Source organism: Perissodus microlepis, chromosome 14 (assembly GCF_051167445.1).
Source record: "Perissodus microlepis isolate ML-2025 ecotype Zambia chromosome 14, ASM5116744v1, whole genome shotgun sequence".
Classification (NCBI taxonomy): Eukaryota; Metazoa; Chordata; class Actinopteri; order Cichliformes; family Cichlidae; genus Perissodus; species Perissodus microlepis.
The window spans coordinates 33,078,394-33,100,776 of NC_140474.1; the positions used below are offsets into that span (position 1 = coordinate 33,078,394).

General features: G+C 40.1%; 1 protein-coding gene across 1 annotated transcript in view; it reads right to left on the minus strand.

The window, feature by feature from the left end:
• Nucleotides 1-384: 384 nt before the first annotated feature.
• lrrc75a (leucine rich repeat containing 75A) overlaps nucleotides 385-22,383 on the minus strand; it is a 67,196-nt gene continuing 45,197 nt past the window's right edge. The window contains exons 4-5 of the mRNA XM_084950493.1: nucleotides 8,215-8,488; nucleotides 385-7,657 (exon numbers count right to left, since the gene is read on the minus strand). Coding sequence (XP_084806619.1) covers nucleotides 7,058-7,657; nucleotides 8,215-8,488 — 874 coding nt within the window. The 3' untranslated portion in view covers nucleotides 385-7,057. The remainder of the gene's footprint in view (nucleotides 7,658-8,214; nucleotides 8,489-22,383) is intronic.

Genomic DNA, 22,383 nt, shown 5'->3' on the forward strand with positions numbered 1-22,383 from the left:
CATTTGTCTACAACTGCACCATGCTGTGTTTTTGGATCATTATAGATGCATATCAAATGAGTTATTAGAACATGTATTTTGTGAATTTATTAATATGCATGTATAAATTCATCTGTCAGGAGAAAAGCCATGACCATTTAGTAAAGACTTGGCTGTTAATGACTTGATAACAAGAAAGAGTTTATAACAAGCCCATTGTTTTTCCTGTTGTTCTGCTGGCACATCATTTGATGACTGTTTATAATATAAATCACTTTAAGAAGCACAGATAACAGTTATCCACATGTTAATATGCTATAGTATTATAGCGTCAGATGTATGTATGATGTGTCCTACAAATATTTGCTGTAGCTAACACATGAACACATGAGGAAAACACAAACGTAAGAGTAAGGCAGGGTTTTTCCCTTCAGAGAATTTATTGATAAGATCCATGGCAAAACAGCAGACAATCAGGTTTTACAATTTCATCTTAAATTTGAATGAAATGAATGAGTTTTCCTTTAAAAGGATCACCGTGATAAAGTGGCATGAAAACAAAGAAACTTTGGGACAAATGGAACATGAAGAATATCATAGAGGTATATGCTATAGACAGAAAAACTGATACTGAGGAAAGAATCATAAACGATTCAAGGCTACAGACACCCATACCTTCAAATTCAAATTTCCATGTTTCTTTTTACAACTCACAATAAAGCAGCGAGAGTCCTTGGACAAGACGTACGCATGGACTTCACATCCTCTTGTCACTGGAAACATTTATAGCTCCACAAGCTGAAAACCACAGTTTGCATCAAAAGGACAGGTCATTCTGCACCTGGCAATGAGTAGATAGTTGTACAGAGGAAGGGAAGGACAAATCACCAAACTATAGACATATGGCCACAATTTCAACCAGTTTGCTTACTCAGGGCTGAAGAAAGTAAAGCTGAACAATATGAGAGTTTCTGACAAGCAAGTTTGAAGAATCTTTACATATGTATATATTCAAATACTTCAAATGAGCATATCAGCTTAATTTGATTTCCCTTTGCTTTGATTTCCCATGACCTCAACATAAAAGCAGACAAAATGATGTACATATCCCTCTCCTGCAGTCAGTCAAAGACATGTTTCAGCCAATGTAAATTCGCAAGCTTCAGCAAGACTCTTACCCCAAGAATGGAGTCCAAACCATGAGTGGTACACAAAGCCAGTGGATGCTTTACATACCACAAACTGAACTCACTGTGCAACAATCAATATTTGACACTCTATACAGAGAATTGCTAAAAATAAGTTCAATGTGGCTCTCAAGGACGGACTTCAACAGTGTGAGTTCAGTGTCACATGCTTTACATCTGCCTCTGTTTAAAGGGTTCGTATTAACGTGCTGTTGGTTAAAGTGGTTTTACAGGGACAATGGAATACTAGCTCCTTGTAAAGATGCATTAAAGGGATGCTTCTCTTTGTAATTAGATTCCACTGATTCACCACTGAATTTTTACAGCCTATGTTGTATTAATGTAGTAAAAGGGAGCAGCTAGCAGCTTGTGTGACATGTTGGTTACCTATAAGTATCACGTTATTACTGCTGAACACACTATGGTATGAGGTAAATTGCTAAATGGCTGAATTTGCTTATTTCAATGCTTTTCATTAGTTTCTTGTCTTACAGTAAAAGCTCCTGGTGAGTATTAAAGGGAAGATGCACTTGTTTTATACACTTATATCTGTGTACAGGTCTTGGGGCTTTTATTTGGCTTCAGTAATAAAGGCCATAGACCTCTATATAAAAGATGGACATGGTCACCGGTGACTTCACCCACTGGTTTCCACACTCTGCATTTTAAAACCTCAACATTTGCATTTTGGCTCTAGCTGTGCCACATTTTTAGAGCCAGGAATGACGAGCGGGTGGCGGTTATCAGCAATGGTAGCTAACATAATAGGCAAACTGCATTCGTGTCTTGGATGCCACTCTTTGCGCCACACAGCAACTCAATAACTTCCAGAAAAGACATTAACAGCACAAACATGGTAAAGAGGTCCAATTCAGGAAGTGGAATTAGCTAAAGTGATGATTAGCAGGAAGCTATCAACTATAGTACATTTAGCAGCCACCAACTTTAAGCCTTAGTCAGATCCAAATGAGTATCTGTACAGACCAAAATGTTTCCATACCAGGCTATAAACATGGTTAATTCTGAGGTAAAGTTTAACATGGGGGGCAGTGGGATTTATTTATGTTTAGAACCAGTGGTCACTCCAGGAAATGTGGTAAATGCGGTTTTTGGCTTCTATTTTCAACTGCTAAGGTTTGCATATGTGTCCTCAGGTGATGCCCCTCGAGTCGCCACCTGTTAGGTCTGAAGGCTAAAGATTTAAAAAGAAGAAATACTAGGGGTGCAGAATCAGAGGGAATGAGCTTCTAAAGACTACATTAGCCTCTTTTTTGTCTCTAATAAGACACCTAAATCTTTTATTGTTGAAACTGCTGTTGATTCAGTTCTGATTTGATTCTGTTTTTTTCCAGAAGGAAGCTGCACAGGTCATATCAAGCCTTCATATTGAGTTGGACACAGTTTCAGGTGTCAGTGGGCTATTCTCTAAATGCTATCCATTTGGCGAAATTTGGCACTGCTTTTTTTTTTTTTATCTGTATCAGTATTAATTAATCTGCTAAAACATTTTGGATGAGAAAAAATATAATTTACTCTTACGTTAGAATCACCTGAACCTGCACCTATTTTAGCGCTGCGATAAAACAGCAATAAGATGGAGTCAGTCTGTTATCAGATTGAGACTGAATGGGGTCAAGTTGGCAATTACATGCAATCTGTTTGTGATAATACAGCAAACAACGGTGATAGATTAGTGAAAATGTCAATTCTGTTGCTGTTTACATACACAGACCTTCACCTTAAACAGAAATTCACATTAGCTTCAGAGTTCAGCCAGAACCTCACAGGTTTGAACCAGAAATTCAGAAACAGATAGAGATGCAGTTGCTGCAGGACAGCAGTTCAACCACAGTAATATCTGGTTACTAGTTGGCAACCAGCTGAGTCAAGTCCCTTATTGCAACAAAATGCATTACACATGAGTTTCACTCATTGGTCCAGAGTGACTCAGATCGTAATCTTGTAATGTGTTCTCTTCCTGTATTTAAAAAATAGATGTCTATTTGCAACCAGTCTGAATTGGACTTTGATTACTTGGAGACAGGTTGCCTCCCATCGGGCAACCTGTGCAGTCGCCCTATGATCGAAAGCATTTACCCAGATGTTGAGGATGTTGTGTGCTTAGTCTCTGGGAGACCAGCTGGTGATCAAAGTAACTTGCAGCTGGTCACCGAATGCAAAAAGATTTCATACAATCACTAAATGACCAGTGTGACTAAGCCATAATATCCTGGGTCTTGGTGTAGCTACTCAGTTCATTTGTCTGAGATAACAATAGAAGATCTAAACAACAAGGTGGGACCTTTGTGCTCACATCAGAACTGTGCCTGAGATGACCATACAAGGGGTATCCACTCTAATACACATACAGAACCAAGAGTAGAAAAATTTATCTGAAACTGAGTGTTTAAAGCAGTGTGAAACGTGAGCTGTTGTCAGGGATTTACTCATATATACGTCTGTAAATATGAGTAAATCCCTTTCCAAAAACTTAGAATATCATGGAAAAGTTTATTTATTTCCATAATTCCATTCAAAACTTTAAACTTTCATAGATTATAGATTCAGGGCCCACAACTTAAACAATTTCAAGTACTTAGTTGTTTATTTGTACATAATTTGGGCTTCCAGCTCATGAAATCCATGAAAACATGATTTCAAAAAATTAGAATACTATGAAGACATCAGCCCAAATTTACAAACGTACAAATAAACAACTAAGCACTTGAAATCATTTAAGTTGTGGGCTCTGAATCTATAATCTATGAAAGTTTAACGTTTTGAATGGAATTATGGAAATAAATAAACTTTTCCATGATATTCAAATTTTTTGGAAAGGGTCTGCATACTCTGACCTCATCTTTAAAACTTGTATGTAGGCAATAGGGACACTAGGGGAAAACAATTAGGTCTACATTAAGGCCTCACGCCCTTAGAGGGACAGGCTTCAAAGGTTATTAGTTTGGAAACTGGGATCAGGCCCTTTCCTTTCATGCTTTACTGTCCACATGCTTTCTGTTCATCAGAGCTTCAGCACCGTCTCATAACAACATCAGTGTTAGCCTCTCTCACTTCTCAAAGCCTTTCAATTGAACAAATCTACAAATAATAATAAAAAAAAGAATTACAATAGAGTTTTTTTTTGTGACTAGCGCAGCCAGTTCTATATCTTTGTTATTATGCAGACCCCCTGCTGTTAGCTAGTGATTCAAGATAGCGCTATAATGGAGCCAGCTGTGTTTATGCTAATTTATGATGATGTTGCAAAGCAGTACATCACAAAAAGCCTTCATTTGCTATGATACACACATAAACAGCTCCAAAGGTGAGCGTATTAGCACCTAGGGCCACGGTCTGAGAGAAAAAAAAAGTTTGCAATTTTGACTGTTTTAAGGTGACATTTACTTTGCTCCAATGTAATATTCTTTACCTGGACAGAGTCTTTCTTCAGTGATCAGGCAGTCATTAAACTGGGTCAGCTCTTCCTTCAAGAGTTATTCACAAACATGAATACTGCTACTGCAAACCCCTTAAAATATACAAATTCTTGAATTCAGTGATAGTACTTGTGAAGTAGCTAATTTACAATCTAAAAAATATGTCAGATAAAAATGATTAGTTTATGTATATATATATATATATATATATATATATATGTACTGTACATCTAAAAATACAGTTTATTAAAGCTTTGCAGGGATTATAAGTGACACATGGAGAGAAAGCACAAGCCAGGTGAGAGCTACATACTGTATAAGGATATTGTGTTGTAACCCAGCGTACAGCATAGCAGCGACCTATATACAAACACAGCACTGTAAGCGTGTGATGCACTCTAGTGTACAGCGCCGCGGTGTGAAGCATGACCTGGATTATGAGGAAAAAGGCTACTAAATATTTCAGCACTTGGCTTTGGGACGCATGGCAATGAGGTTAACACTTCTATCCACTGCAGGGGACAAAGGGATAAGATGAGCCAGTAGGTAAGGTCGCCTTCCACCTATATCTGAGCACCTATATGTGTATAGCCCAAGCAATATAGGAATTTAGAATTATTTCTATATCATTTTAACTTTTGAAAGTAACTTTTTGTGCTGTTATAAATGTAGATGCTAACATCTGCCATAGTATTTGCCCACTGATAAATTGGGTAGGCGTTAGTCATGTGACCTTAAATTTAGTTTTCCATTCGAGAACAAGGTAGATGAAGTAGCTAGGAGATCTTTTCACAAAATAATTGTCTGTCAAAGCTTTCCAGGTACAGCAGCAAAGCTTTAAAATTTGTTAATTTAACTTAATTTATTATAGTTTTGAGGTTTTCTTACATTAGATTAAGTTTACTCTACTTCATCCTGCATACCAAGAGTTATGCATTTAGCTATTACTTCTGAAATAACAATCATAAAGATGCAGGTAATGGATCAAATCCTCAGTTTAGCAGAGTTTTGATCATTATTTCGGTTATGCTGTGTTTAGAGTTTGATTGGTGTAGATATGTGTTAATTAAACCAGTGATTCTATAACTATCTGTATGGGGCACAGGAATATTTTATCTTAAACAGAGTTGTTTGTTTGTTTTTTTACTATATTTTTGACTATATTGGTGTTTTATGTTAAATGTTGTTAACTTTTAATGCAAAAGTTGAGATTGTACAGTCGAGGCCAACTGGCGATCTGGGTTTGTTTTCATTTGCTTCATTTTTTATTTAGTTTATTTTTCTTTGATACAGTGAAGAACCATTATAAAGGTTTAATATGTTTCAAAAACTTAATAAATTTGTTGTGCCACCTCCAAAGCTTTTTGTCATGACAGTGAAAATGAAAAACAATGAAAATACCCTCAAAGCAACAAAGCTTTCATCCAATTTAAGCTTTTACTTAAGAGGGACAGCGGAGTATCTTCATCTTTTAGCACTATAGACAAAAAAGCTGTAATGTCTATTTAATAACCGGCAGTTGAGATCTAATTCTAAATAATTACACGTAGGGTTAGAAGAATGGTTTGTTACTATTTTCTCAGATGGATCATCATCTGTTTTAAGCTCAACTTCCCACATTTTGAGATGAAATATCTTGTTGTTTAGTTGAGTTAGCTACGTCTGATAAGTTTTCAGGCAAGATATAATTTCCTGAAGTTATTACTCCTCTTAGCTAAAGGTTGACTAAAGTAAAAGCTGGCTCATCGTCACCCGCTCTCCCTTGCATAGCCTTGGAAACAGGACCTTTTTCTTCCAGAGTCACTCATTGCTCTAGCTATTATCAGGGTGGTTTTTTAGCTTACTAATTTCACCTTCATCAAATTTCACATCACATTTCTTCTACTGAAACACAGTGCATCTGTTCATTTTCTTAAGCAGCAACCGGATTCTACAAAGGAGATCTTCCGATCCATCAGGCTGGCCTTTGACCCACGTGGGCCTTTTACACAGTTCCACTTGTAGTTTTTGGCAAAAACATTTCCTTATAAAGGCCCTGATTACTTTGTCTTTTAACCAGGAATGGGACGTGTTACAGGCACATGTAGGTATTACTGGGATTACAAGGAGGAAGGACCTGAATATAGATTAACATTCTATACATGAAAGCCTCGTGTGATATAATTTATCAGTCTATACTATGCAATAGCATCTGTGGTCTATTAGTACTTTAAACAACAGACAGCTAAGGTAAAACACACTTCCTGCTGGGGATTGGCTTGAGTTTCAGTCTGAGTTCAGCAGCCACTTCGTCAGCGTCTGAAGCTGTGATTGGTCACAAATCAGATCAGGGGAGGGACATCGAGTGGCACATTTATGCAGCACTGCAGCATTTTTAGCCACAGAATTCTCTCGCCTCCTTCCATGTAGAAGTAGACACAGTAAGTAAAACATAAACCGAGCAGTGGGGACCGATCAGGTAAAGTGTTCTGATTGGTCGGTAAACTCGTCTTCCTCGACTCTCATTGGCTCCACTGCCCCAGATGAGTGTTGCGACTGGCTCGAACAGCTCTGTGTGTCATCCTCGTACTCTGCCATCACTGCCCTTGTCCTCCTCCTTGGGCGCTCCTCTCTCCTCTGCACCACCCTCTCCTTCTTCTCCTCCTCATCCCCTCCCCTCTCTCTCCTCCTCGCCCCTCCTTTCCTGTGCTCCCCTACTGTCCACATGCTCTCCTCCTCATCTTCCTTCCCTTGTACCTCCCTGTCAAAGTCCAGCAGCTCTTCCATCATCTCCTCTATCTCCATCTCTCCATCCAGCTCTTCCTCTACTTCCGAACGGAGCTCGCCCATGCTCTCAGTCCGGTTGGTGTCGTCTGTTTCCTCCTCTTCCCCAAGACCCCGTAGCCTTTCAGGGGGGTCGCTGGCTTGGCTCTCCCCAAACTCCTGGATGGTGGGCAGGTTGCCTTGCTTGGGACAGCGCTTCCTCAGGCTGACCAGGAAGGGCTGCGGCAGGGAGAAAATATCCACATTGTTGCCCAGGTCAATCCATGTCACGCTTGGGAAACTGCCCGGATCCTGAGGAAAAAAATATTCCCATGTTGCAGTATAAGCACTATGTTCAATAGGTATTTTCAACATAAATGCAACAAATCAAGCTAAAATCCTCAAACTGGTCAGTCTGTTAGTATAAATTTCAAAGAAAGAAAAAAATAAAAACTAACACCAGATTAGATCACAGAAAATATTTTTTGATTTGTCACTTTCTCTCAGATATTATTTACCCATTTTTTGAAGAAAGAAAAACCAAGCTGCTCTAGCTAAGTGATAAAAAGCCTTAGTTGTTAAGGTGGAAACCTGGAATCATTCAGGAACTACTGGGAGACTGATTTCAGCACTGAACACTAGTGAAAAATACTTTGCAAAAAGGATTATTAGTGACTTATATTGTAGGGCTATCAAGGCTCAAAACTAAATTTATTTTGGTTTAAGCAACAGTTTCCCCTTTTCTGGAGTTTCCTTTATCAAATATAAGTATATAGTACGCAGCTTCAGACACTCCTAACATCTGAGGGATCTGAGTATATAAAATAGTAAAAGCACTGTATGAAAACATTGATATATGACTTTCTGACCTTCAGGGCGTCTGTCAGCTCCTTCAGAATCGCTCTGGTCAGCCTGTTTCCGTTCAGTGCCAGAGTCTCCAGGTGTGGGAGAGAGGCCAGTGTGGGGAGCAGCAGGAGGAAAGCCTCGTCTGTGAGCTCAGTGAAGCCCAGCTCCAGGCTGATCAGAGTAGACGCGTAGCGCTGCAGGTGGGCACACAGACGCTCCATGTCCCGAGCTGTCAGAGGGATGCCGGAAAGATCCAATGCCCCGCTGGATGGAGGGGCTGACAGCACTGCCTTCAGACTGGAGACAGACAGAAAATGATGCTCTGTGTCAGTTATGAACTCCAAAAACGTTGGATGCTTTGCAAAATGTAAACAATGAAACGATTAATTAATGATTTGCAAATCTCATGAGTCCATATTTTATTCACAATAGGGCACAGAAAACATTTAGAATGTTTACACTGAAACATTTACAAATAATTGCATTTTAAGGTAAATTTCACACAGTGTCTCTAAATAGGGGTCGTGTCTGAGTACTTTTACTCTGTAAATAATTCACTTTCTGACCATTTATTCACAAATAATTGTTATTGTGTAGCATTATATCAGCCAACTCCATTAGTCATAGAAATGCTGCAGCTTCACAATTTTTACAACAACAGAATGGCAATGTGTGAATAAAAAAAAAGAAGGCAAAAGTGGATAAACCTTTCTTTCCTCATTTCTAAACTCAGTGACTCACATCGTCTGTGGCTGTGCAGGTACTGACTGAGATTCCACTTTTTCCACTTATAATCTCTTTCTGCCTGATTTAAAGTCTGTTCAGCTCACTGTGTGGAACTCATTGGATTGAAATGTAAAGTAACATAAGGCCAGAACTATCAGTGACACTAATAAGTCCTTGTGCAGTCCCTGACAGAGAAAACTGTATTTAATATTCAGTCATGATAAGTCGTATCACGGCTACTTAATGAGATCCAACCATCCAAAGATCTCTGCCAACCACCATCCAACTCACACTTGTCTGTCTCAGACGTCTGAAATAAGCTTCAAAACTAGAAAACAATATGGCCACACTGCATAAGGTCAAGTACGCATTGTACATTGGAAGCTAATGGAAACTACAGAAAGAGCAGGCTGTGGTTAAAGGGATATCTGGGGGCACACAAGCAGAGAGAGAGACACACTGAAGGGATTTAAGGCTTAAGAAACTGAAGTGCGCTGAATTAAAAAAATTGCAATTGAGCATCAAATCACCCAAAGCTTTATACTCTTCAACCGCACGGATGCAGCTAAAAATAAACCCAGCGGGTTGCCTGGTCGAGAATTACATAATGAACGGAGCACAAAGAATTCATCTGGGGTCGGGTGAAAAGGAAAGAAGAATACTAATCAGAAGTTTCATTTTGCCATCTTGCAAGTGAAAACAAGCCATCAGCCAGCACCAATTATTGCTCGCAAATAACACACACATTGTTGTGACGTTCTGGGACACACACAAAGGAGGATATTTAATTGAGGATTAACCCACTGGAGGTAAATCTGCTTCTACCAGCCACTATGGTGGTGCCACTGCCAAAATTTTGTGCCACGAGCGTTTACATCGATGGAACATGAGACCTTCAGCTCTGAGCAGCACAAAGCCTGCCAAAGGTTTTCTGAGAAACAAGTAGCTGTGAGATTTAATTGTTATCATCAACAGCTGAGTATGCTTATCTACTCACATACCAGAGGGACATGAGAGGCATCAAAGGCAGAGCAGCCTAAAGCAAAGCAGTGGGTCAAATTTAGACCTCCAAAAATGTTTTCCTCACTATCCCATACATTCCAGAAAGTCTTCTGTCGCCAGAATGTATTTTTAGTTTGATTTGTGTGGGGGAGGGGAACCTGCTGTCTGTCTCTGGTATTGGAGTGATGTGTTCATCCGTCTTTGTCACAGTGATGGTGGGGTCAGCAGAACCAGCATCCTATCGCTGGGGTTTTTTTCTGGGGGTCTTGCTCTAAAAAGGTCATATCTGTCACATATACAACCCGAGGCTAATGAAGGCCATACACATATAGCAAGAAACAGCTCTTTTAATTAGCATCAGTATGCTATGCCATGATTTTCCATGTTGTCCCTTTATGTCAGGGGTGTCCCACCAAAGACTCCAATCTGACCCACTGAGCAAGTTTGGAAAATGTAAAGACTTTTAACAATTTACTCATAAGTTTTACATCACAATAAAGACTGTAAAAAAGTAATAGATAAACAATAAATGACATTCCTGTTTTTTTACTCTGTGGGTTCAAGTAAAAAAATGGAAAAAAAGAAGAAGAAATACTCTGTCATTAAAATACATTTTCCAATTTACAATTACAGGACATTCATATCTTCATTTTACACATTTATTTCTTACACTTTAAGCTCTAAGAGTCTAAATCACAGCTATTAAATGTGTAGTTAGACTTCTTTTCACTGACAGAAAGGGGAGTTTCACTTATCCAGCCCACTTATGGCCAAAGTATGCGGTGGATGCTGGCGTGAATGACATGCTGAAAGCAGCAGCAAGAAGCAGCACCGCATTCAAGTGAGCGATGTGGAAGCGGCTATGCAGCAAAACAAGCAGATCACTGATAGTTCACATACACCGACATGACTGAACACTGGATATGTGTTGCGGTGAGACCTATATGTCATGTGAGCAGAGCTGCCCGTAAAATCCTTTCATCAAGCATCCATTAAATTACAACTTTACAGACTTTTGGACAAATTCCAATGAAAATGCAAACAGACTTGCAGCACGCTGTGTTCTCCAATCGACAGTGTGCAGCTGCAATTTCAGCCTCTGGCCTCAATGTGACAGACGGCATGTTAACAGCCTGGATAGCTCTCGTCTGGTTTCTGCCCCTTTCACATCCTTTATCTCTATTTGTAATGGATATGCCTTTCTGGGATGGGATTTGATGAATTCCCTGAAGAAGTATGCAGCCTGACATCTTAAGGGATCTTAGCATGTCAGTGCAATTTCTTTCCTCAGTTACTTGGGTCAAATGTGAACAAAAGAAAATTGTAGGATTGTACAACACTTTAGCGATGTAGCAAACTAAATGTAGAAAAAGGTTGTTTTAGCAGCAGCTAAATCCTGACACAGAAGCCCAGCCACTGGAGTCTGTTTAAATCAAGCCACCATATTCTGGTATGCGTATTAATCCACTGCTGCAAATAGTCCCTAACATTGATGCTGGTACTTGTGTGAGTAACCTTTGCTAAAACCTACAGGAGCAGTTTTAGAAAATGGCAGTCTTAATAAGTTATATAATCACCAATCAAATGTGAATTAGTGATATTAAAGATTCAATAATGTTGGCGACATCACAGTGAGGTGCAAAGTTTCACTCAGATTTCCACTTGCACAGAAACCGCTCATTATACTGATACCGACTGCTGGCATGGGTGGAGAGCTGGACCGAAATAGATTCCCTGAGGTGTTCCCTAAGGATAAATTTTTTTGATCTGATGACACATGACCTCTGAGGCTGCTGTCTGACGAATTTCAAATATCAGAATCTTTTACTGCTAAACCAGGATCAAAACTGAAACCGGCCTTAAAACTGTCAAAGTTTCATATTTTTATGCAGTGCTCCATCTGCTGCAGCTCCAACGGCAAATGCAGGTCCATGTCGTAGTCCAGCACTGGTTTCATGGTGTTTCGGACTCCGTAACACTCTGGGTCTAGGAGGAACTGAGCAGAGGTTTCTCCGCTCTTGGGTGGAGGGCTAGTGTTTCCGCCCTTCAGCCTGACCACCTGCATCTCATCACCGGCCAGCTTCAGCACGGCTGCCAGGCTGCTTCTTCAGTGTTTCTCCATGTAATTTCGGTCTCTGCATAAGTGTGCAGGAACCAGCTCTCAAAGGGTCCTTCAGACTGGATGGATTGTTGTAACTGGCTAGCAATGACTTTTAATTGGTCAAAATAAGAGTCAAGTAAATCACTTGAGTATGGTGGTGGTCTTTCTGATGGGAAAAAAAATGGTAATGCATATGACCAAATGTGGTTTGTACAGCAGTTAATATAACTGGAAGCTTGGCCATTTAAAAAACAAACAAACAAAAAACTGTCTTTGGAAAGCGGTTAATGGAAAGGCCTAGGATTGCAGTAGCCTGTATAATGGCGCACGCAAGTACAAATAATTGTATTTTCTCACACCGTTTGTTGACAGTGAGAGAAAAATAGTCCACCTCTAGCTACTTACATATGTACTTTATAATTCCTTACAGGAAACAAACTTAGAAATAATGCAAATAGGGTGGAAAAAAAACATCGCCAGGCTATTGTGGCCACCCCTCACAATCTGGGTATCAGACTTCCTCCCACATTGGCCCAAGAGGTTTGTGCGGCAACCCAGCTCAACGCAGCAGCCCATTTCCTCCTTTCTAAGTGAAAGTGTGCTAATTAGTTAACACAGCTGGTGCAGCAATGCCCTCAGCTCTCCATTACACGTGGTTTGAAACCGTTGATCTAATTGATAGAGCTCATAATCTCCTCCCATGCTCACTGCTCCACCCCAGCCCAGCTCTGTCTGTGTGGAATGTTTTTCTGCCCTGAACAGGAAACAGACAAACACACACACACACACACACACACACACACACACACACACACACACACACACACACACACACACACACACACACACACACAATTGTAGAAAACATTTATACACTTCTCAGCCTGAGGGCTATCTTCAATCATAGCCCTCCGTCTGATGTGTCATGAGCTTGGACAAATGTTTCTGGACTACTTTCCCATGGTTTGCCGCCCTCCCCGGTTTAAAATAATAAATAGAACCTGCAAGCCTTGCAGTGTACCCAAAACAGATAAGATGCTGAGAGAGCTCATGATACATTTGGCTTCAGATCAGAATCCCACGCTTTAGAGAAAAAGACACACCCCCCGATCAAGCTGAGATCCCCTCTCCCCCAGATGAAAAACAAACAGGAAGATGGTAGGGTAGGTCATTTGAGGCATATAGACCAGAAATGTAGACTTTTGACAGTACTGCTTTGGAAGTATTACATTAGAGAGTCACAGCTACTGTTGTTTTGTTTATCAGAACACCAGTGGAGCACATTACAAAGACCTATATTAACAAATGTTCCCATGCTGATAGAGGTTACACAGGTCATCGGACTAATTATAACACTGTATGTTACTCCTCCACTTTTCCCCTGATGTGTGGTCTGTATGGAAAAAAACCCCAAAACAGGGGCCTCATCATTGCCTGAATTTCATATCGCATCTCAGAAAGTGCCAGTTTTGTCCTGGCGCATCTTCAGTACGTCACTGTGGGGCTGCATTTCACCTCCATCCCTGCACCATCCTCTTCATGTCTGTCTCATTCTGACTGCATCTCTCGATACGATCTGTCCAGCTACATATATATCTCCGTAAACCCACATCACACACACACAGTCTTCTCTGCATGATCACTTCCGCTGAAAGATCTGAAACCACCCGCTTCTTTCCCAAAAAAGATTCACAAGGTGAAACTAGGTAAAGCTGTGGCATCCTCTTCAGACAGGAAATGTATATAAACCCAGCAGGGGAGGCTGGGATGTATACTATATTAGACAATGTTCTTAATACAGATTCAAATCCTGACCTTTTTTTCTGCTCTACCTGCCTGCCTGTGTGTCTGTCCGCATCACAGATCATTTATCACCCCGTCAGCTGGTGTGTGTGCTCTGTGCTGTGACAGAGAAGGTAACGATCACAAACCCTCTTCTTTGGCTCCTGTGGAATGAGGCATAGAAGTTCTGAGTTCTGCTGTTACCTCACAATCGAGCAGAGAGAACTTTTGTGATTTGTTCGTGTGAGACATTTCAAGAGTCGTTACTGACTCCTCTCCAGATGCCTAGATCTCTAGTTGTATCCAATCATTCTCCATCAGGAGCCGCATTTATGCAGAGTCACTTTCCAAGTAATCACTACAGCATTTGATTAGGATGATTTCAGCCAGAGAGAAGTGAGCTGGGGAAGTATGTATTATTAGACAAAACACTAAAACACCTACCTGATGCTGTGCAGGTCTGCCAAAACAGCTCTGAGCTGCCGCAGGACCCATGGGAGTTTTGCTTTGCAGTGATGTTTAGGTGGGTGCTAGGTGTCAAATCAAAGCCTTCAGTTTTCCAGCAGATCGCTGCGTTTCAGCATGATGATGGGTGTTATTCACATGTCACTGGTGTTAATATTGTGGCCGATCATCAATTTCTCATGAAACAGTGTGATGTCTGTTTTTCCATCTTGTTCAGGTGACGCACACGCGTATCTCCCTGGTGTATGTGTTCAAGTAGCTGAATCACAAACACCCGGTGACTCATGTAAAGCTCTCAGCTTCCTTGGATTCTTTCACCGATATTCAACGTTATATTTACATTTATATTTTTATGAAGTGAAGTGTCTTTTTTTTAAGTATTCTATGGACCATTTATGAATTAACACAGCAACTAGTAGCTGGAAAAACAGAACCGATATTTTTCACAAGTGTTTGGTCAGTGCTGTTGACCCATCCATCCACCCCAACATCTCTGTTGCTTCGACTTATCAACGTGGTCCTGACATTTATTCCATTCGAAGGCCCTGACACCATGAAACATATCGCTTTAGACTGTAATAAGGCACTTTGTGGGGTATTTGCATTTTGAAAATTACTTTGAAAGCTGACTTGCAGCATAATCAGAAACTATTTGGAATTTTTGGCTTCATTTTCTTTCATATGTGAATCTGGACGTAATCAGCATGTTGAAACTAAAAATGTTCTCAGTTAAACAGCTGTTCTGTCTACAAAAATCACAAAACCATACCCATTCAATTTTTCAAAAGCAGCAGCTTTTTTAAACTTTAAATTTGTTTTGTGAGCAGCAAAACCACAAGATTTATATTTACTCAACTAAGACCTAACTCAACTATAAATTCACTGTAATTTACTGAAGCACATTTGCTAATTTCCACATTTATTCCACTGTGTTTTGGAGTCTAATGATGAAGTCTGCACTCTGGTGAATCAATTTAAAGCCTCAGTTCTTAATTATTTTTTAGATGTAATAAAATAAATTCACTATTTACTTATGCTAAATAAATAATTATGATCCAGGCCAATAGGACATCTATTTGAGAAGTTTGGGAAAAAGACTGGCAACCAGTCCAGGGTGTTCCCTGCTTCCCACCCACTGTCTCCAAGGATAGCCTCTAGCTACAGTGTGATCTGAGGAAAAGTAGCTTTGAAAATTAGCCAATTATAAACTAAATAAGATTAATTGCCTATCGACACCTATTGGTCACAGGTCCTATATGCGTTAGAAAATTGTCCTTTGTCTCCAGAGGATAGGTCAGCAGAATGGGCAGTAGGCTTGACAGCCAATTTTTCCACATAGCAACTAAACAACAAGCAACTAAAGGGCACCAACAACTGCAAATACATACATGTTTGTTTTTGTGGCCTCTCATGGCCAACTGCTGATTACTGCATCTTTAAGTGCCAGATACTCTGAGCTCTAATCAATTTTCACTCTTATAGGGAAAAAAAAAGTTTGATATAATCAAAGACCGGAGATATTTTTTTTAGCCTAATAATGTCCAGAACAAACAGTGACTGCAGCAGATAGTTTCGATTCAGTGATGCATCTAGAAAATACACTGAGATCAACTGACAGCAGCTCTGTACAAAGTGTCTTTATCTGGGCCGAGCAGTGGTGGGGCTCAGTGGGTAATACCATTATTCACACGGCTACAAGAGGTCATTGGTCCACTGCGAATAAATATGAGTCACAACAGATGACAGTGTTGTATCGTGGAGGAGGACAGGGCTGCAGAGGAAAAAAAGCAAAGCCTTAGTCCCGCTTTATCTGATTCCAGTGTACTTAAGTATGCATATTCAGCCATGCCAATGCGTTTATAGTGTGACTGCTGAGGCTTTATGTCACTGTTCAGCTGTCAGCTTTACTTCACAGACACAAACAGCAAAGGTTACATTTGAATTTCCTGGCGTCACCACAATGCTTTATCTGACTGGGCTGATCATGTTTCCACCAGTATGTGCTTTGCAGACGAGAGTGGACAGACCCTTTGGCGCTTTTCTTTTCTGAAGCAACAAGAAGGTGCCGGGATGTAAGTGTTTTGGCCGCACAAATTCACTGTTTCTTCTGAGCTTTTTGAGAGCACATCATTAAAATTAGCCTGAATCACCTTTTCTCCTGGATCTCCTGCTCTTGCTGCATTGCCATTGGTTGTGTGCTCATCTCCTATATTTTTAGAAATGGGTGCTTCATTGTTTCCTCTTTTCTTTTCCGTGTGCTATTAGCAGACATTGTAAAAGGCAGATCAGTCTCTGGGTGACCGTGCTGTACAATTTCAGAACCACAGAGGGCAAAGAGAATGATTCATAGGGCGAGTCGGGGGGGGGGGGGGGGGGGGGAAAGATTAGGATTAAAGCGGAGAAAGGAAATAAATCCAAGTGCTTTTGAAGTGCTGAGATTAATTCTGAAACTTCATTATCTCCCGATTGTACGTTATAGCTGGCATTAATATTTCAGAGCTATTCTGATTAACAAATGGACGTTCAGATTCAAAAAATACATTTTTAAAGCATTTTTTTTCATACCCAAAGCAATCCAGCATACATGCACTAAAGTTTTTTAATAATCCAAATTTGCAATTGCCTACTTCTTACAATTAAAGGAAAATGAGACAAAAGGGTTTAGGGGTACTTCCACCTGGTCATTACATTAGTGTGGATATTAAGGCCTTTATTAAGCTGTTACTTTACCTGATTCACTCAGTCTTGTATCTTGTTCCTCAGGATGATTTGCTGTCCAACTATAATAGCAGTCATTGTCCAGCGGCTCAAATTTTAGAAAAGCAGATTTGAGAAGCACAGCTAAAATAGCATTTTTATGACATTAACAATATAACCATGAATCTTCCTCCACTATTGTTCAATTTTAGGCCAAGACCATAACAAATGCATCCGTATCTAATGAGAATTTGATGGTTTGATCCAGGAGTTGAAGCTGTATCACAACTACTTTCATACATATGTCAGGATGTTAGTGGGACAGTTTGAGCTCTTGATGGCGACTGACCCAGAGCCGCACCTAGCTGTGTGTCTGAGGTTAAACAGGATTATTTTATTATTTTCATATCACTGTATATTCAGTAACTGTGTGTGTTTTGAGCTAGAAGCACACTTGTTACCAAATGCAGTGGTCTGAAAAAAAAAAAAGAAAAAAGGGGCTGCAAATTCGCCCAGCAAAATTACGTGGTCGTGTGAATGGCTGCATTAAGAAAAGCTGACTCAGGCCAGATGTGATTCCTTTTTTTTGTGTGTGTGTGTCTCTCCCATTTGGTTCTTTAGCCATCAGTGTGATTCCTAAATATCACAACACACCTGATATCTGGTCTATAAAGTGTAGACCTGAGCTGGTACAAAAAGACTTACCCTGAGTCAGCGCCCATAAAAGTTGGCCCATAAAAGATTAGCTGTAGACATTCATATGTATCTGGATAGATAACAGAGCAAGGCCAAAAAGTAAGCCAAAGCTGTGGTCATCCCTGAAGAATGAATACAACTCAAAAGTTCTTATACTGTATAAACACACTTAAGGTTTTAGCTACCTTAGCTTTTCTAAGTGAGTTCACCTGAAGTTAAACATTTCAAACTTGACTCACTAAATATGAGAAAAGACAGCATAAAAAATAGACTTGAAAAGTGAAGCTAATGTGGAAAGGCCTTACGTCTGCATACTTAATGGTCATCTTCATCTTCTATAGTCCGTTCCATAAATCAGTTTATGGCTCAGTCACTCATTGCAGGTCACGATTTAAAAAAACAAAAAACAAAAACAAAAAACACATGTAGTCAATTTTTGTAAATTTGGGTCATTTTAAGTGTCAGAAGCGTAAAATATCCTTTGCCTCATGACTTGTGATTAAGAAGTTGTCAACCAGTGAGCGTGCTGTTCACAGACAGATCCACCCCTCGCTCACCACATCTGTTTATGCAAATGCAACCAAGAAACCCAGCAAGGACTCTTTTTCTAAGAGAGGAGATTTAAACTATTTAAACTTAAAGCCAAGACCTACATGACAGTCATACGGCCGGTGGCCCTATATGCAACGGAATGCTGGCCAGCCACCAAGAAACACGAGCAGATCCTCAACGCTATGGAGACAAAGATGCTCAGGTGGATGGAGCGCTTAACCCGCCTGGATCGTGTGACAAACGAAGATGTTCGAAAACGAGTCGGAGTTGCCACGATTGAAAAGAAGATGAGGGAAACGCGCCTACATTTTGGCATGTCATGCGCAGCAAGGAGGATTCGGTGTCAAGAACAGCCCTCCGACCGCGAGGAAGACCGAAGAACCGGTGGATGGACGCAATCACCGAAGATATGCACGCAGTGGATCTCACCCCAGAGGACACTCAAGACCGATCCAAATGGAGAAGACAGAGTCACGCAGCAGATCCCGTGCTGGGAAGACGCGAGGAAAGAGGAGGAGGAGATTTAAACTATGTTTAAAAAAATACAAAAAACCCCACAATACAGTGCTCACTTTTTGCCTCCCTTATTCTGCTCATTTACAAGCATATTTATAAGACACTGTGATTTTTAAGGCCCTATTTTCACAAAAACTTATTTATAAAGAATAACAGAAGGAACAGTTACTACCAATAACACATGTTGCATCTTTATTTTTTGATCTTTATTGCATAAACCCATCCTCACTAGAGGGACAGAGACTATTTCAATTGGTACTATTGTGGGAAACTGGAACCCTGTATCTCAACTGGTAACAAGGTTTTTCAGGCACTTCATGAATACTTTTGTAGGAGTCTCAGAGTGAGACAGAAGGGACTTCTGCCATTTGTAACTTTGAAAACTTGACTAAAGAAAGGGAAAACACGCAAAAGCGTAGTATGGCCGTTCGTTTGGAGGAATGCTAGCAACTTGCTGCTTAGCATAGTGCCACATTAGCAGCTAAAGACACACACATTTCCCTCAGAAATTCATACTAGACCTTATTTAAGACTTAAGGCTTATTTAAGCCTTTGTAAGACTCTGTTAACCTTCCTCTACAGTCACAGTCTTCATCACCAGCTCATCTATATAATGCTTTAAACAAAAGCAACATCGATGGAGCGTGAAAGGATACAAGCTGGCAAATCGATGACTTCCTACAGGTGGGAAAATGGGTTAGAAACAAGAACGGATATTTTCCAATAATTGCCTCTTCTCTGTCTGACAGGTGATTCTGTCAAGTCACGCTGGCCATTCGTGTCTTTATCATCTGCTCTTGCTGAGTGTACCTTTAAATATCAGAATGTCACATGTTTGCCACTCATTGTTCAGATTGGCTGAACAATGAATGAAGCTTTCTTAATTTTTTACATCTCCCTTGACATACAGAAATCTAAATATATGCAATGGTAACACCCTCTCTGTCTGGTTTTGCCTCCTGGTGATGTGAAGCAGACGAAGGAAATATAGAGTCAAGAAAGGCCAGGGTGAGGCACAGACAACCTGAGTCAACACTCAGCTTCTCTCTGGGCTGGCTGTCAGAGCTCAGGTGGGAGGCAGCCTATAAATCTGTTGGCAGGGCAGCGACACCCAGCCAGTCAGCAGGCGGCAGACACATGGCTGGCAGAGAGACCGGTACAGAGACAGCCGGACAGAAAGGAGAAGACTGAGGAAAAATAGATGGCAAGACAAGGTACAGGGCGTGCCACTGTCTGAGGTTGTGTGTGTGTGCGCGTGTGTGTGTGCAGGCAGGTTAGTGTGTGTTTCCATGGCAAAGAGTGCTTTGGTCAAGCAAAACCTCTGCAAGACCTCATTATTTCCCTTCCAACATCATGAAAACCAAACGAGCCATTTGGAAAAAACACAACAAAGGACACAAGGGAGACAAGACAGAAAGAAACTCAGGTCTGCGTTCAATTGGTTGGCATACAGGAAGTTGTTTACACGCTGGTTACTGTAACTAGTCAGTGTCTTGCCAGGTAAAGTTTTATGACTAGCTGCTTCTAAATCACTGTGGGATCCACACAGTCCATATGACTGCAGTGCAGTAAGTATCCAGATGCTAGTTTTACTAGCAGTGACTTTAATCCTCTAAGCCTAACACATTCTGAAAGTGTGCAATTTATATTGGTAAAATTTGTGTCTTTCTGAGAAACACTGTGATTGCAATTTCTTCAGCTAATAAGAGTACGTTGCCAAAAATGAGGTGCTAAAACAATCCCTTTCATATATAGTTGCATAGTGTTTGCAGCCTGCCTGGATCCAGTCAAGGCTGCAGGTCAGAAACTTAACACCACAACTCCACTAAGTCATGACAGTAGATTGTTATTTTAAAATTTTGATTATGAGCTCTAGGTGTTGTGGTGTGGAGGTATATGAAATGAAATATGGATATAGTACCAATATTTTAACACGTCCTGTAACTGTTGTTTTTATGCTTTCGTACAGCTGTGATTACAGACCTACTCCATACATTTGTATTTTAAGTTTAATCAGTTTGCTAAAAAGAAAAAAATACAACACAATAAAAATGTAATATAGCAAAGATAAGTTATGCTATTTGTATATGTGCAGTACTTTGTGAACCCTGGTTTATTTAAATTACTTTAAAAATGAAGGCTGCATGGTATGGACATATGGCACAAATGCCCAGCATAAATTACTCATGTTAAATTGCACAATTATCGGCATCCTACAGAGCTCCCCAGATAACACCATTTCAGATTAGCAGGTAAGCTAAAGGACGAAGAGCAGCCAGTGTGGTCCATGTTCTGCTATCCTCTATGCTGTTGCATGCTGGGGGAGCAGGCTGAGGGTCGCAGACGCCAACAGACTCAATAAACTGATCCGTAAGGCCAGTAATGTTGTAAGGATGGAGCTGGATTCCCTTAATGTGGTGTCGAATGCTGTCCGAGATAAAGACAATTTTGGATAATACCTCCCACCCACTCCATGACATGCTGGCTAGCCACAGGAGCACGTTCAGTGAGAGACTGAGATTACCAAAAAGCACCACTGAATGACACAGGAAATCATTACTGCCCGTGGCCATCTCCCTGTACAACGCCTCCATCTAATACACTGTAAACACTGCAATAGTTACACCCTTTTTGCTCATGCTCTTTCTACTCTGTAATATTCCTGTCAACATTCTTGATATTTATTATTGAGTGATTTGTATATATTGTTCTATTTCTTAAATTTCTTAAATCTGTAGCATATTGTATTATTAAATAGTCTAGTCTGTTTCTGTTACCTGTTATTTATACTGGAGCAACTGTAACCTACATAATTTCATTAGGGATTAATAAAGTATGCTGATTCTGATGCTGATTAATAATTAAAGCAACATTTTTAGATAAAGTATCTAACAGTATTTTATGTCATTCTTATGGCATATCTACTCCAATCTTCTGCATGCACATTTTCAGGAGCTGAAATCAGCGGAGGACCATCGGTTTAAAAAAACTATCTACAATGTCCATCAGAGTCTAGCAAAGCAACCTGTAAATGAATCACAACAATTTGACTAATAGCTTTATGACTACGTTTTTCTTTTCCAAATAACCAACAGATATCATGACAATACTGCTCTCAATGATATTATCTCAGTATCAGCAGTGATACTCATGAAGTTTGACATTTTGGCGCACTGATGGGAAAAAAACAAGACAAAAAACAAAACTAACCTGTGTGTTACACATATTGTACTAACAGCACTCTCAGACACTATACAGTATTATCTAAAAGATTACTGTGTTTTAACCTAATACCCTAACTGATGCAGTTAGAAATGAGCAAACATATTACAGTATGAGGACATGACTTTGGCCATGTCCACACTAATACGTTTTCATTTGAAAATGCATCTTTTTCTCTCCGTTTTGGCCTTCCGTCCACACTAAGATAGCAGAGGACATTACACAACAGTTGTTTTGTTTGCGCTCAATTTTGACAGCCCTATTAAAGATTAATATTAGTTTGTACAATTCTCTTCCGCTTTTGCAACTTTGTACTTTTGTGTTACTCACAGCAACAACTCCACCTCATTGTTAGTCCATTTAAAAAACTCTGTGCTTTTCCTCAACATTTTGCCTCGACGTTTCAAAGAGCCGGAAAGTAAATAAACGGCAG